General features: G+C 43.5%; 2 protein-coding genes across 2 annotated transcripts in view; one reads left to right on the plus strand and one right to left on the minus strand.

The window, feature by feature from the left end:
* Eif3a (eukaryotic translation initiation factor 3 subunit A) overlaps nucleotides 1–8,665 on the plus strand; it is a 32,969-nt gene extending 24,304 nt beyond the window's left edge. The window contains exons 18-22 of the mRNA XM_028860759.2: nucleotides 1,292–1,380; nucleotides 2,657–3,351; nucleotides 5,007–5,208; nucleotides 6,265–6,464; nucleotides 7,481–8,665. Of these exons, the coding sequence (XP_028716592.1) occupies nucleotides 1,292–1,380; nucleotides 2,657–3,351; nucleotides 5,007–5,208; nucleotides 6,265–6,464; nucleotides 7,481–7,704 (1,410 nt within the window). The 3' untranslated portion in view covers nucleotides 7,705–8,665. The remainder of the gene's footprint in view (nucleotides 1–1,291; nucleotides 1,381–2,656; nucleotides 3,352–5,006; nucleotides 5,209–6,264; nucleotides 6,465–7,480) is intronic.
* A 268-nt stretch (nucleotides 8,666–8,933) lies between these two features.
* On the minus strand, nucleotides 8,934–13,782 carry Nanos1 (nanos C2HC-type zinc finger 1). Its single transcript, XM_028860760.2, has one exon. It carries the CDS (start codon nucleotides 13,427–13,429, stop codon nucleotides 12,614–12,616), a length of 816 nt encoding a protein of 271 aa, XP_028716593.1. The 5' UTR covers nucleotides 13,430–13,782; the 3' UTR covers nucleotides 8,934–12,613.
* Nucleotides 13,783–15,569: the final 1,787 nt, after the last annotated feature.

The following is a 15,569-nucleotide window of genomic DNA, read 5'->3' on the forward strand; positions in this document are numbered from 1 at the left end:
TAATATTGTGGCCAATTAACTACTTGACATTCTCTGCTTAAGATACAAAGATCTATTCACATTCATAGTATTTCCATCACTTGGGAGAGATAATTAGGTCCATCTTAACCTCTTTCAAAATGTGCAGTATAATATAATCAGGTGCCTACATGATATTGCTTGTATACAAAACTGACCTGTTTCTCTCATCTGTTGAATTCTTCTAATTTGGTGGTCAGTTATTCACTTAATCATAGTTCAGTTTTAATTACTTCCTATGTCACTTCTGATTCCTTTATTCCTTTACTGTCTCTCCAATCATAATCTCCTTTCAGACCTTTCAGTTTTCATAATGGTAGCATATGTGACCCTTAAATCTACTCTTCTATCTCAGCTTTCTTTGGTTCATATTCATTACTGAGAGCCAAAGGCAATTAAATTAGCAAACCCTTTTCACCAGTCAACTTGTGCTTCAGCCACTCTGAGTTACTGCTTTGCCCCTTAAACAAAACACTACTTATTATTTTTTCCAATTTCTTTTAAATGATTATTTTTAATTATGTGCACGTGGGTAAGTGTACATGAATGAAGGTGCCCACAGAGTTGTTGGATTCACTGGGACTGGAGTTACAGGTAAAATTGTGAGGCATCTGATGTTGCTGGGAACTGAACTCTCATCCTCTGGAAGAGCAGTATACATACTTGACCACTGACTTCTTCCATTCTCTAGTTTTTTTATTTTTGTAGAAGGACAGTATCTTATATAGCCCAGGATAACCTTTTAAAAAGTTCTGATCCTTGACAGTTGATTGGCTTGATCAGTTTGGGAGGCAACTAGGCAGTGGGACCAAGTCCTGTGCTCATTGCATGAGTTGGCTGTTTGAAACCTGGAGCTTATGCAGGGACACTTGGCTCAGTCTGGGAGGAAGGGACTGGACCTGAGGTTGATCGCAGTCCTCAGGGGAGGATTTGCCCTGGAGGAGGTGGCAATGGGGGGTGGGCTGGAGGTAAGGGGAGAGGGTGGGAGGGGGAGAATAGGGGAACCCGTGGCTGATATGTAGAACTGAATGGTATTGTAAAATTAAATAAAATTTAAAAAAAAAAAGAAAAGAAGAATAAAGTGAAAAAAAAAAAAGTTCTGATCCTATTGCCTCTGCCTCTGAGTGATGAGGTTAGAGTTGTGCATCCTCCTTCAACCAGAGACTCTTATTGTGAGGTTGTTTAATGAAATAATGAAATCCTTGAGTGATAACTCTAGTAGTTGGAATCGTAACTTTAATTACTATGATGCCTCTTTGCATTGTGGGTGCAGGATTCTCGGTGGGGAGATAGAGATTCAGAAGGCACATGGAGAAAAGGACCAGAAGCTGACTCTGAGTGGAGGAGAGGCCCACCAGAGAAGTAAGTGGAATTATGGGAAGTGTGTCTTGTCTTGGATCCTGGTGTCTGGGTTTTAAAATCAGATTTGAATTGTAGAATGACTGCTACCTCCCAAGTGTTGGATTTACAAGCTTGTGCCACCATACCTGGTTTTTTACTGAGAATGAGAATTTTTTTTATAGTTTTTCTTTTTTCCCTTCAGTATTGCTCTGACAACTGACCCATACAGATCTTGAAATAAATCCATCAGACCCCGACAACATTGAGTTTGAAGAATAAGAATGAAATGTGCCATGTTGTGGTGGCACACACTTTTAGGGAGTCAGAGGCAGGTGAATCTCTAGAGTTTAAGGCTGGCCTGGTCTACAGAGTGAGTTCCAGGATAGCTAGGGCTACACAGAGAAACCTTGTCTTCTCCCCAACCCCCATTTAAAAAAAGAACTGTCTGTAACATTTTTCTAAAGAGGTTGAGCTTTTTTGTTTTTTTAAATATATTGTAGCTGGAGTTTTCTCCTGTCCCACTCGGCCCCACTGTATTTCAGCTGCTTATAAAATAACCACCCAGAGGCTTAATATTATTTTCAAATTGTATGTATGGTCTATGGCAGGCCTCATGCTAGCTAGTTATCATATCTTAAATTAACTCATTTCTGTTAATCTATGTTTTGCCATGTGTTCCATGGCTTTACTGGTCTGATGGCATGTTGCTGCTTGGGCAGCAGGCTGGTGTCTCACCAGACTCCACCTTTCTTTTTCCTGTCTCTCTCCTTGGATCTCCTGCCTACCTCTAAGCTGCCTTGCCATAGGCCAAAACTGCTTATTTATTAACCAATGGTAACAACATATATTCACAGCATACAGAAAGACATCCCCCAGCAATATATTTTTTAATCTTTGTAGTATTGGGCATAGAACCTAAGGTTGTAGTGTATAGCAAGCACTCTACCACTAAGCTATGTGCTCAGTTTTTGAATTATTTTGTATGGTAATTACTAGTGGTAAAAATAGTGCTTTATTTTTGCAGAAATTAAGTTTAGAGGAAAACTTATTGTAAAAGATACAGAACTTGGCAAGTTATTCTTGGGAAGGTACAGGTAATTGTTTTTACAATGTTGTCTGCTTGTTACTATGTGTGTTGATTTAAGGTACTGGATTTGGTATAATTTTTATTTGCAAAACATTTTTAAAGGACTAGAACTAAGGAATTTAGACTTACTGATTTGCAAGAATGAGTGAAATCAAGGGTCCATATGCTTTCTGAAAAATTTGCTTTTAAAACTTGTACCTTGTTCCTTAGGGAGTGGAGACGAGGAGAAACCCGGGATGATGAGAGGCCTCACAGGAGAGATGAGGATCGGCTGAGGCGCCTGGGGGATGATGAAGAGAGAGAATCTTCTCTTAGACCAGATGATGATCGAATCCCCAGGCGTGGCCTGGATGATGACAGAGGGCCTAGACGTGGTCCCGATGAAGATAGATTTTCTCGTAGAGGAACAGATGATGACCGTCCTTCCTGGCGTAATGCAGATGACGACAGGCCTCCCAGGCGAATTGGTGATGATGATAGGGGAAGCTGGCGTCACACAGATGATGACAGACCATCCAGACGAGGACTGGATGATGACAGACCACCCAGACGGGGACTAGATGACGACAGAGGAAGCTGGCGTACAGCAGATGAGGACAGAGGACCTAGACGAGGGATGATGGATGAGGACCGGGGGCCGAGACGAGGAGGTGCTGATGATGAACGGTCATCCTGGCGTAATGCTGATGATGACAGGGGTCCCAGGAGGGGCATGGATGATGACCGGGGTCCCAGGCGAGGGTTGGATGATGACCGAGGACCTTGGAGGAGTGCTGATGATGATAGGATTTCCAGGCGAGGTGCAGATGATGACCGGGGGCCTTGGAGAAATATGGACGATGATAGGATTCCCAGACGTGGTGATGATGCAAGACCTGGTCCTTGGAGACCATTTGTCAAGCCAGGTAAGATTTAATATTTAGAAAATTAGGTGCTTTATGGAATCTGTTTGGTGTGTAAAAAATGAAATTGTAGGGCTAAATGATAGTTGTACTATATTCTCTCTTTTTACTTTTAGAGCTTTATTAGAAAGAAAGGGGATGGGAGGGAGCAGAGCAGGAAACAGAGGGAACACAGCCATATTCTCATTTTTTTAAATACAGGTTTTTTTCCTTGATTGCCTGTGCAGTGACTTTTAAATGAAAATTATTCTTTCTAAATATTTGTTCACACAACTGTCCACCCATGGGCTCATACTCAGTGTCTCATTTTTGTTCTAGTCAAATCTGGGAGTGTTCACTTGAGACTTAAAACTTAACCCTTTCTCCCCTCCAAATAAACACACACTCTTGTGATCACTGTCTTAAATGTCTTAAGTTCTCTGCTTTCTGTTTTAGCCTCTATTAAGTCTGTCATTTAGTTCAGTTTTTTTTTTTTTAAGATTCATTATTTTAAAATTACATGTGTGCGTGTACCTGTGTTGGTATGCATGGGTATATATATATGGGAATGCAGGTGTCCATGGAGGCCAGAGGCATCAGATCACTTGGAGATGGAGTGAAGACAATTAGTACCACTTGATGTGGGTATAGCAAGAATACTATGTGCTGTTAGCCAACTCTCCAGCCCCTCAGTCTGCCTATTGATGGTCCTTAAATCCACCCACTTTTGTGTTCCCCCATTGTAGTGGAGTCTGGGTTCTTTGTGCTTTTGGCCTTGCTAACTGGTTTCTGCCATTACCCCCGCACCCCCCCAGTTCTTTTTTGCAGTACCCAGAATAATCCTTCCTGAGTTCAGATCTAATTAGCACCTTTTTTGCTTTTACTAGTAACTTCCATGTCTTGTGTAAAATGGGGTTGGCAGTATGGTAGTTTCTTGTGATTTCTGTGGTAAACCTCTTTGTCTTTTCTAGTCTTGGCCATATTTCACTGTTCAAATATGACCTTTAGGACAAGTAACTTCCATGTCTTGTGTAAAATGGGGTTGGCAGTATGTTAGTTTCTTAGTAAATAGTGGTTGCCACGAGTACTGAGGAATCCTAGAAGAAATACAAACTTAGGTGTCTTTCTGTTATTCTGCCATCCATCAACATATAATTTGTCTCTCGATGTGTTTCTGTTTAAATCACTTTGCATGAAACAGTACTTATTTGCAACACTGAATCCATAGCCAGCAGTTTTGGTAACCCATGCTTGAACAAAGTTTGTCTAACACGTGTATTTTCTTCTTAAGTTTGATGATAGTATTTGAACCTATGCTTAGGGGTCATTTGAACAGTGGAGTAACCAGCAAAAATCACAGTACTTTAAAAGGATACTCTTATTTTACAAAACATTACATCCAGACTGTTTAAGCTTCCTATAGATATATAATTCAAAAAATTATTAATGACTAGCTGTGCATGGATATACATGGGTTTAGGTTTTTTGTTTTATTTTCTTAATGGGATGGGAGTAACTTCAGTTTGTGTTTAGGATGATGAATTAATGCTATCTTCATTAAGGTTCAGTTTATAGAGTACTTGCTTAGCATGCAAAAGACGTTGTGTTAAATCCCAGCACCACACAAACATACAGTTGCTAATCTGTTAAAAAACAAAATTGCTTCTTTTATAAAATAGGTGGATGGAGAGAGAAAGAAAAGGCTAGAGAAGAGAGTTGGGGTCCACCTCGAGAATCAAGACCATCAGAAGAACGTGAATGGGAAAGAGACAAAGAGAAGGATAGAGACAGTCAAGATCGAGAGGAGAACGACAAGGACCCTGACCGAGAAAGGGACAGAGACAGAGATGGGGACCGGGAGGATCGCTTCAGAAGACCCAGGTTGGAAATGACATACTTGCAGTAACAGGCTTCTCTTACACTCGTCTATGCATTCCAGATCACTTTTGAGAAGCAATGCTCTGTCCTCACTTAACCGTTTAGATGTACGTAGAGTATGACTGATTAATTCCCCTCCCCAGATACCTAGAAAATAACATGAGGGGAGTGTTGTTGATTATTTTTATTTTTATTATTTTGGCTTTTTTGGGGGGCCTGCCACTTGGCTCCCAAATAAACCACAGCGGCTTTTTCTTAATCAGGCACAGTAACACAGCTTCACAGAGTTAAACAAATGCAATGTAAACAAAAGTAACACACCTTAAAATAGTATTATACAACAGGGGAGGGCTTAGCCTATTGGCTGCCTGCAGGTTGCATAACTGGCCAGTCCAGGTGTCTACTACTGCTTCTTAGAGCAATGAATCAGCTTACTTGTCCTTAAATTATCCTTTTTTTTAGTATTTGAGAAGGTAACATCTTTCTGTGTAGCTCAGGATGACCTGAGATTCAATTTTTATCCAACCATTCTATGCTGAGATTTATAGTCAGTTGACAACACACCTGGTGTTTATAGCAGTAAAAGTCCTAGCTTATTCCTTTGCCATAATGGTTTTGCCACTAGGAAATCTGGTGGAAAAAGTTCTTTTTGTCCTGTCCAGCATGGCAGCTAGCAGCTTTAAGTGGCTAGTGAGCTAGCTCTTGGAATATGGGTTGTGCTATTGTAGGATCTTATTTAAGTAGCTACAGGTGAGATGGTCTAGGTGCCTTGCTTGCTCTGTGCCTGAGATACAAGATTGAAATTGAGATATTAGGAGTTTAAATTCAGAGTAATAAATTGGATCTGGTGTGTTGTGTCTGCGTGGGCGCGCACACACACACACACACCCATACCCATAGGGTTTCTCTGTAAGCCCTGGCTGTTGTCCTAGAACTCACTCTGTAGACCAGGCTGGCCTCAAACTGGTGTGCGCCACCACCACCACCGGGTTGGTGTGTTGCTTACTATTACCCATGTAGTCTATCAAGCACTGAACTTGTTACTTTAAATGGCTATAGGGATGAAGGTGGCTGGAGAAGAGGACCAGCAGAAGAATCTTCAAGCTGGAGAGATTCAAGTCGCCGTGATGATAGGGACAGGGATGACCGTCGTCGGGAAAGAGATGATCGTCGTGATCTGAGAGACCTGAGAGAAAGAAGGGATTTAAGAGATGATAGAGACCGGAGAGGACCTCCTCTCAGATCAGAGCGAGAAGAAGGTAGAGACAATTTGGGTATTAATGTTGGGGAACAGTTTTGTGGCAGGACTGGGGCTTTATGTAGTTGTCTTTTAGATTTATGATGAAAATAAAGAGTAAATTCAGTGTACTTAGTAGTCAGGTTGTGATGTAACTCATGTATAAGGCAAGTGTAGCAGTAGACTAAATGCTAAGTAGCAGAAATTGATAATGAAAATGGAGAAACAGTATTAACTACATAAGGTCTTAGTGTATGAACACAAGAGTGTAAATATGGAGATACTTTATGGGGCTGGTGAGATGGCTTGGCAACTTGATTTCAGTCCTGGGGATGCATATGGTAGAAAAAGAACTCCCTCGAGGGTTGTTTTCTGACCTCATAACCATAAGTGTATACACATAAACAATCTTTTTAATTTGTATCTTTATTTTTGGGTTTTTGAGACAGGGTTTCTCTATGTAGCCCTGGCTGTCCTGTAACTCACTCTAGTCCAGGCTGGACTCCAATTTGGATCTGTCTGCCTCTGCCTCCCAAGTGCTGGGATTAAAGGCAAGCACCATCACCACCTGGCAAAAAATTTTTTTTAAAGTACTTCTAGTGAGGTTATAATGTCAGTTGTACTTAAATGCTTTCCTTACATGCTTTTAACAATTTGCTCGGCAGGAGCAGAAGAGTATTAAAACTAGAACTTAAAATCTCACATTTTATGACTCATTTGATAAAATTCAAGTCAAATCCTTTCTGTGTGACATTTTTATTCTGATATTTTTTTATCTTGTGTTTGATTTACAACTATTAAGATATTTCCATGGTCAAGGACTTTTGTTTGTTGGCAGTTTTTCCATTTACGTCTGCAAGTTCAAAGATTTTTGTCATAAATGACACAAAATAATTAAAATGTGGACTTTTAGTGTGATTCTGCATTGTTGGTTTTCTCAGTAGTTTAAAGCAGGCATTTCTTTAGCTTCACTTGTTTATTTTGAATCAATAAAGTAGTTCAAGTTTAACATTTAAATTTTTTTCAAAACTTTTGTAGCAAGCTCTTGGAGACGGGCTGATGACAGGAAAGATGACCGGACCGAAGAAAGGGATCTACCTCGTCGTGTTCCTCCCCCAACTCTTTCAAGAGATCGAGAAAGAGAGAGAGAACGAGAAGGCGAGAAAGAGAAAGCATCCTGGAGAGCTGAGAAAGATAGGGAGTCCCTTCGTCGTACTAAGAATGAAACTGATGAAGATGGATGGACCACAGTACGACGTTAAGTCCCAAGATGATGGAGTCAAACTTATCTCTTGCATAGGTTTGATCACATTCAAGGATTATTATACTTGTGCTTCACCCAGTCTAAATTGAATTCTTTAATGTTGTCTCACCATAACACAAAAAGCATGAACTTGTATTAATCATATATAATAGATTGATCATGCACTGTATTCACAGGAGGTTGAAAAACCATGCCATTTTCTGGAATTTAAGGTGTTGCATTATTTCATCAATCATTTGTTTAAAAAAAAAAACTAAAAAATAAAAATGAACCCTTCAGGTGTTAACACCTATATCTTGGTATACAATTGATTTTTTTTTGTTTTGTTTTGATTTTTGAAATATCAGATATTAATTTGGAATAAGGTAAGGTTCTGTTAAAATATTTGAAAACCCTTTAAGCCAATGGATCTGACAGCTTTCCCATCATTAGTGGGAACATACCTTCTTAGGTATTTACTATTAACTACATTTAGGCAGTTTGTAGCTTCTGATCAGTGTAGTAGATATTACAAACACTGGTTGCAATGGGTTTTCTGTAGACTTGACTTGAGAGAGGTGAGTATAAAGCATTCTGTAGTCACCATGACAACGCTGCTCAAGTGCAGATCAGAACAGTACAGCTGTGGATTCCTAGAGCATTTGGTAAACTGTTGCTGTTTCTTCTCTTCTGTTGCCAAAAGAAAACTGCTTTTCCACTAATTCATGCCTTTCAAGCATTTTAAATACAACGATATTTATAAATGTGTGGTTTGGAGGAATTGTTTAAATTCTTTTTCCTAATTTTCTTTCTTCAGGATAGATTATTTCAACAAGTAATTTGTAGTGATGACTGTGTTGACTTCAATTTTGGAGTGTAGTAGCTGTGTGAAAGAGTAACCATTTGGTCTTATTGAAGCCAACACAGAACTTGCTGCTGTGTTTTTTCTTCGGTGATAAATAAAATACTTACATACTTGGTGTTAGTGTTGATTTCTTAATGGTGCTATATTCCATGTATTCAGTTGAGGTTTTGTGAATTTTATCAGTGCTCTTAAAGTTTATCATTAACAGTAACACAAAAAGCAAATGGTAGCAGCTTGCAAGTGTTTGTGAAGTACCCTTGTTATTCATGGAAACTGTCAAGTTACCACCTTGGGTTTCATCTGGAATTAAGCAAAAGGAAAAACAAATAAAAAACCAACAACAGAGTTGTAGGAGACTTTAGTGACAAACTTTTAGTGGTTATAGGCTTTATAAATTATTATGGTAGTGGTTTAAAATTTCTACTGTTAAAATAGCTGTCAGGCCAGAAGAGGGAGTACTGATGCTTTTCTACTTAATCGGATGCTTTTGTATGGTGTTACCAAGGACTGGAATTTCAAACATGGAAGGGATTATTTAATCATAACAAGTAAAGTACTTACAGACCATTGGTTATATTTAGGCAGTAACCTGCTATGTTTGCATTTACTAGTGAGCCAAACACTAATGTGATGCCACAGATAATCCCCAGCAAGTGATTCTTCTAATCAGCTATGTATAGCTGAATGCACATGGGGGGTGGTGGGGAGCAGGTTTCAAGGTTTCCAGACATTTTCTGCAGTGGTTTTGTTTTTGTTCTAGGAGAAAACTGAGAGAACAGTATAGGAGCAGAAGTATCTGATAATGTTGCTTAGTGGTCTAGCTCATGGGATCCCACTATCACAGCACACACACCTCCAATACATTTAACAGGTTAAAGGAAATCTCCAGGTGAGCCCCGTGACTTCTGCAGTTGTAAACAATGGAACCATATAGCTTCTATAGCTGTACTTGAAAGATAGAGAGGACCCTCAGAAGATCTATGTCACACTTGTCCATAGAGTGCCAACCAGGAAGGGGTTTGAACACCTATGTGTGGGATATAGTCAAGAACCACCAGTACCACATGGCATTTATCTCAGAACTTTGTTGGGTAAGGCAGAAGAATACTGAATTTTCCAGGTCAGCTTTGGCTGGTGAGACCCATTCTCAAAAACTACTCTGGAGGGAATGTTCTTACCCTGAGGCTTAGACAACAAAATTAACCTGAAATACATTTCTGATGATTTTTAAATAAATAGTTTTGGTTTAATATATCTGACAAAAGTTCTAATCAAAGCTATTTAACTTCTGAAAAGGACTTTGTAGGAAAAATACAAAAAAAGTAAAAGCCATTAGAATAACAAGTTTGGACAGGCTAAAGCATAATACAGCCTGTGCCTCTACCCATGGAGAAGCTGACAGGGCTGTGCCTTTTGTGGTTTAGCCAGCTATACAGTGCATTCTTAGAAGCCAACCTTGTCACAGTTTTGCATTAAACTTGGGGATTTAAGTTTCATTTTCTTCCTTAATGGTATTGATCCTAGTGTTTTTTGCATTCTAGGCAAGTACTCTACCATTGAGGTATATTATATCCCTGGCCCTAAACTTGGGTTTACTGTAAACATTTTTTGCAGACTCTCATTCTGGGCGAAATAAAAGTGTTGTATCTCATTCCAAGGATTACTTAGCCTCTCTCTGCCTCAGGAGTGCTAGGATTAAAGGTGCACATCACAATGCCTGGCTCCAAAGTTTTTTTGTGTGGCAGGAGGGGCTAAGTTTATTTCTTCTAGGACTCTAAAAAACCAATAATATTTTTGTTTATATTGTAGACTTTCAGTATTTGTTAGCTCCCTTGTGCGTGCGTGTGTGCATGCGTGTAAACAAGATATTTCTTTGAATCTGGAGTTCTCCAAACCTGGAGTTAGACTACCTGACCAGTGAGCCCCAGGCAGGGCTCCTTTGTCTCCCCTGTGGTTGAGACCATAGCTACCTTTGACTTAAAACTTACCAAAACAGCAGCTGAAATGTGTATGTATGTGAATGGAGGTCAGCCTCAGATGATAGTCTTCATGAGCCCACCTAACTTAGGAGGTAGGGTTTTTCATTTAGCAAGGCTGGCCTCTGCCTCACCAGCACTGGGACTATAAGCATACCACCATTCCCATATTTTAATGTGGGTGCTAGGGATTGAACTCGGGTCTTTGTGCTTAGAAACACTACTGGTACCTATATACCCATCTGTTAATATAAGAGCTACCTAATGTGAGGACATTTTCCGGACCCCTCTTAACACCATTGAACAAGGGTGCAAACTCAACATCCCTATTTCTAGTAAGATGTCAGAAAATAAAAATTGGCATTAGGTATGTGTCATCAGTGGTTCCGCTCATGTAGTCACATGTACTGGCACTACACACATGCCTTGGAATGTATCTGGTGGAACTACCACAATTCAAAGAGCTGAATGACTTGAGTTTGCCCTTTGAGAATGTTCATTTCTTGGAAAACATGACCAGTTAGTGGAGAGAATGTGAATTTATGTTCACTTGAAAAACATCACCCCAAAACAAATGGTTTATTTTCTAGCAAAAGAACAAGGAACTACATGGTTTTATTAAGTTTGCGACCCAGGCCAAGTGGAATCTGCCAATTCTGTGGGGCTATAATGGTTATTTTCTTGTTAAGAACGTCTTTCCACCAACCCCATCTTTTTATATGATGCACCTCCCTTTTACCAATAGGGCACAGAGCTAACCAGTATTTTTACATTTATTGTGGAAGTTAGCTGTTCCCAGTACTCTAGCTAAATCTGACTACTGTTAAGTTTTATATACATAAACTCTTGGCTGGTATTTTCAGGTAATGTTGTTTAGTGTTATGTCTTAGTTTATCTTAATCCACCTTTATCTCTGCATCTACTGTCTTGATGGTATAGTCCCATCATTCAATGTCCATAGTCCAGCATTCAATGTGATGGATTTACTGGAGTACTGGAAGTAAGGGGTTAGGAAATTTTCCCTGAAGATTAGGTTCTGGAAGCAGACCAGTAAGAGTGGAACCACCACCAGGGAGGTCATAATACTTGTACCCAACCCCAGGTGTTGGAGCCTTTAAATGGTGTTTATTCTGGCACACCTTCTGTATATCTGAAGGCAGACAGCCCAGAGTAGAACCTTCTGGAACTCAGGTTATTGCTTCATAGTTTCCTGTTTTCTATTTAAGAAGTTGAAATTGAGCAATCAAGGTGAGTTAACACTGCTCTCTTGGATCTCAGCATCAGACAATTGGACAGGTCTGGGGATGGTGCATTGAGAAGATGCTAGGTAGGAGTTTACAGGGGGAGATTAATGTATTCATATACTGTCACTGTATAAATACACAAGTCTTCTTAAACAGCACCATTTCCAAATATGTACACGATATGATTAGGACTTGGCACAGTTAATTTTAAGAGGGTGGGAAGGGCTACTTGCTAATTCACTAGAATATCATACATAAAAGGTTAAGGAACTATTCCACCTGCTAAAGATTGTGCCTTTAAGCCTCCCAGCTAGGACAGAAACAAGCTACGAGGAGGAACATCCTCTCAAATTGATACTGGGAAGTGTACTAAATTGTTTACCTGCAATTAGAGTTAAGGACAAACTTAAAAAATTAATAAATTGCATCAAACAATAAAATAGACATTTGCCGACATTCCATAAAATGGTTAGTTTTGCACACAAGTTCAGAGGCTATTAAAAATACTCTAGAGCTAATAAAATGCCTCCATTCACAAAACGCAACATCCAAAGTCAGAGACAGTTTCATACTGATGCGCACCTAAAATAGGCCAACGTATACAGTAAACAACGCTTCAGTCGCCACACTTAGAGCCCGTGTTATACCCGCTCAGCCCTCAACGATTCTGGTTGCGCGCTTTAGAAACTAGAGACAAAATTCAAGATTTCAACGTCAGAGACCAGACCACTCCACTGCAAAGTGCTGCGCCCCGCCGGCTCCCGCAAAACCAAGACTACTTCCTAAGTTGAGCCAAAGGGGAAAGGAGGCGCTACCATGGCTTCAGGTGTCCGCAGCCCAGCCCTAGCGTAGCTTCTTGCTGGGCAGGCTGTCCCTTGTGTTGCGCGGCGGCGGGCGAGCAGCGGGCGGTGGCACTTTGGAGAGCGGGCAATACTTGATGGTGTGTGCGTTGTCGCCGCTGGCACCGCAAAGGGGGCACGTGTAGCGGCGCAGGACCGGGCACAGCACTCGGCCGTCGGGACCCTTGAGGATGTGTGTAGTGTACAGCGCCACCGCCTCCTTGTTGTTCCGGCAGAACACACACACCTGCAGCTCCGGTTTCAGCAGACGCGCGGCAGCCGCTCCGGAGGCCGCGTGCAGACGATGTTCTGCCGCCCACGCAGGGCCTGGCTCCTCGCGCGGCGTCACCTCGGCCGTGGGGGCGGCGGAGGCGGCGGGCGCGCAGCTCAGCAGTACCGCGGCGGCGCGCCCTGTGAATGGGTTCAGCTCAGCGAAGCGCTCCTCCAGCAGCCCGGCCTCGGCGGTGCCGGCGCACAGCTCTAGCGCGCGCAGTTCCAGCGCGCCCCCCAAGTAGCCGTCCCGGGTCCCCTGCTCATCGCCATCGTCGTCCTCCTCGTCGTCGGGCGGCCCCAGCGTGGGTCCTGCTGCCAAGGGCCCGGACCCTTCGTGGGAGGAGCAGTGGGACGAGGAGGGCGGGGAGCCCCGGTCTCCAGCCCTGGTGATGAGCGTGGCGAGCCCCAGGTAGTCGTTCCAAGAGCTGAAGGGCTGCGGGTGCACCGGGCCCGGGGCACTCATGTAGCGGGCGCTGGGCACGAGCGCCATAGGCGCGGGGGCGCGGGCGCGGCGGGGCGAGCGTGGCGCCCAAGGGAAAGCCTCCATGGGCCGGCAGCGGGCCGCGCGCCTCCCCGCCGCCTCCAACACAGGCCGGACGGAAGGGACGCAAGAGACTGCCCACCGGCCTGCCTCGGGGTGGGGCAGCCTTGCCTTCTTTTATCGCTCCCGCTTCCCCCGGTGCCCCTCCTCGCTGTCTTGGCCCTGCCCCCTGCGATCCTCCGCCCGGGCCACCGCGCCCGCGCCCCCGGACGGAGGCGGAGCGGAAGCGGGCACGCGCTTCTCTCTAACCCCGCGCCCCGCGCGCTGCGCCCACCTCGCCAGCTGCGGGGCGCCTGGCATCCTGCGAGGGGGCGGGTGAGGCGCCGCCTCGGGCCCTGGCGCTCAATGGCTGCCGACCTGACTCCGCTAGCGCCGCTCGGGACGCTGATTGGTGGCAGCCAGGGAGGGGGCGGGCGGCGGCGGTGTGTGTGTGTGTGTGTGTGTGTGTGTGTGTGTGTGTGTGTGTGTGTGTGTGTGTGTGTGTGTGTGTGTGTGTGTGTGTGTGTGTGTGTGTGTGTGTGTGTGTGTGTGTGTGTGTGTGTGTGGTGTGTGTGTCTAGCCTTCGTGAGGATGCTGTGGGCTCAGGTCACGATGGAATCACTGGGATGCAAGTATCCACCTGCAGCGTTGGCTGGACCGGGGGTTACGGTCTGAGACCACCATTTCCCCTTGCCTTTCAACGTCATCAGCAAGAAAAGCTGTGGGAGGCAGAGCTAGGCGCTATCTCCCATCAACGCCCAACTACACAGACCCAGTGACTTTGGTTGGCACAGCGCTCTGGAGCTCTTTGAACAGGGTGAAATCCTCCCACAAACTTTGAGGCTCAGGGAGGAAGCTCACGGTTGTAAATGGAGGAGAGTCATAGCAGGTCCAACAGGTGTTCAGAAACTGGGGGTGGTAAGTGTTTACTTAGGTGGTATCGAGGAATGGGCCAGAAATTCTTTCTACGGGTCTGTTTGCTTGAAGCTCATCTTCTGAGGGCCCGTGCAACTTGAAAAACACCATATTTAATACTTTGAAACGAGTAGCGTTTTCTCTCTCTCTCTCTCTCTCTCTCTCTCTCTCTCTCTCTCTCTCTCTCTCTCTCTCTCTCTCTCTCTCTCGGCAAAACCCAGGAGAATAAAGGACGTATTAGGAGGGAAAGAGGTAGTGTTACCCTTCCCTGGAAAGAGGCAACTTAAAATGCAAACACCCAAAACCTCAAAAAATAACTTGAAACTTCGAAAATGCTCCGAAGACTCTCCTAGGATGTGACCTTGGATGAGGGACAGAAAAACACCTTCTCTTTGTTGGTTGGGCAGGTGGGAGAGCTGGTTTTGTTTTCCCCACTCTGCACCATGCAGTGTCCATGGAAGCAAGGAGATCGTATCCCTAATGCTATCAGCTTTCTTTAGGTGGCAGGCCACAGTCACATGACATACTGTGCCTGGTGCAGGATGCTCAGAACTTGGTTCTGGCTTGGATTAATGTTAGAATGAATGTGTGGGTGAAATAGGCCAGCCATGAGAGGAATCTTTAGGATCATCTAATCTAGTCTTTACGGGTAAAGAAAATGAGACCCCAAGAAGAGATAGAGTTCTTGAGGGTCCAACAGTGACTATGTGACAGTCAGAATTAGGAGTCGGGCCTCATTACTCCTGGCCAGGTGACCTCCCCAAACACCACAGCACAGAAGGTATTTGAGTCTAAGATAGTGTTAGCATCAGTGGATAGCTGGAAAGGAGTGAGTTGGAATGATGTGGCTTTGCTTGAGCGCCTGACTGTAGGGAGCTATACAGAGCACACTGGAGGTACAGGGTTAGGACCTGAAGCAAGAATGGTACACTTGAGCTGGGCAGTGGTGGTGCATGCCTTTAATCACAGCACTTGGGAGGCAGAGGTAGGCAGATCTCTGTGGGTTTGAGGACAGCCAGAGCTGTTACACAGAGAGACTCTGTCTCAGAAAATAAAGCAAACAAGAGAAAGGGATATGTTCTGGTGAGCTAGCTGCCGAGTTAGGGCTTGAAGACATAGGTTTCTTGTTCCTTCTCATGCCCTAGCTTCCAACGTTTGGTAGAGACCTGAGGACAGGCAGGAATACTCTGCACTTGGCAATGTCGTTCCTTTTTAAAGTTTGTGTTGGCACTCAGGTTCAAAGTCACCCTTT

Source organism: Peromyscus leucopus, chromosome 1 (assembly GCF_004664715.2).
Source record: "Peromyscus leucopus breed LL Stock chromosome 1, UCI_PerLeu_2.1, whole genome shotgun sequence".
Taxonomy (NCBI): Eukaryota; Metazoa; Chordata; class Mammalia; order Rodentia; family Cricetidae; genus Peromyscus; species Peromyscus leucopus.

Coding starts and splice junctions, on each gene's coding strand:
- Nanos1 (XM_028860760.2), bottom strand. CDS start 13,429: ATGGAGGCTTTCCCTTGGGCGCCACGCTCGCCCCGCCGCGCCCGCGCC.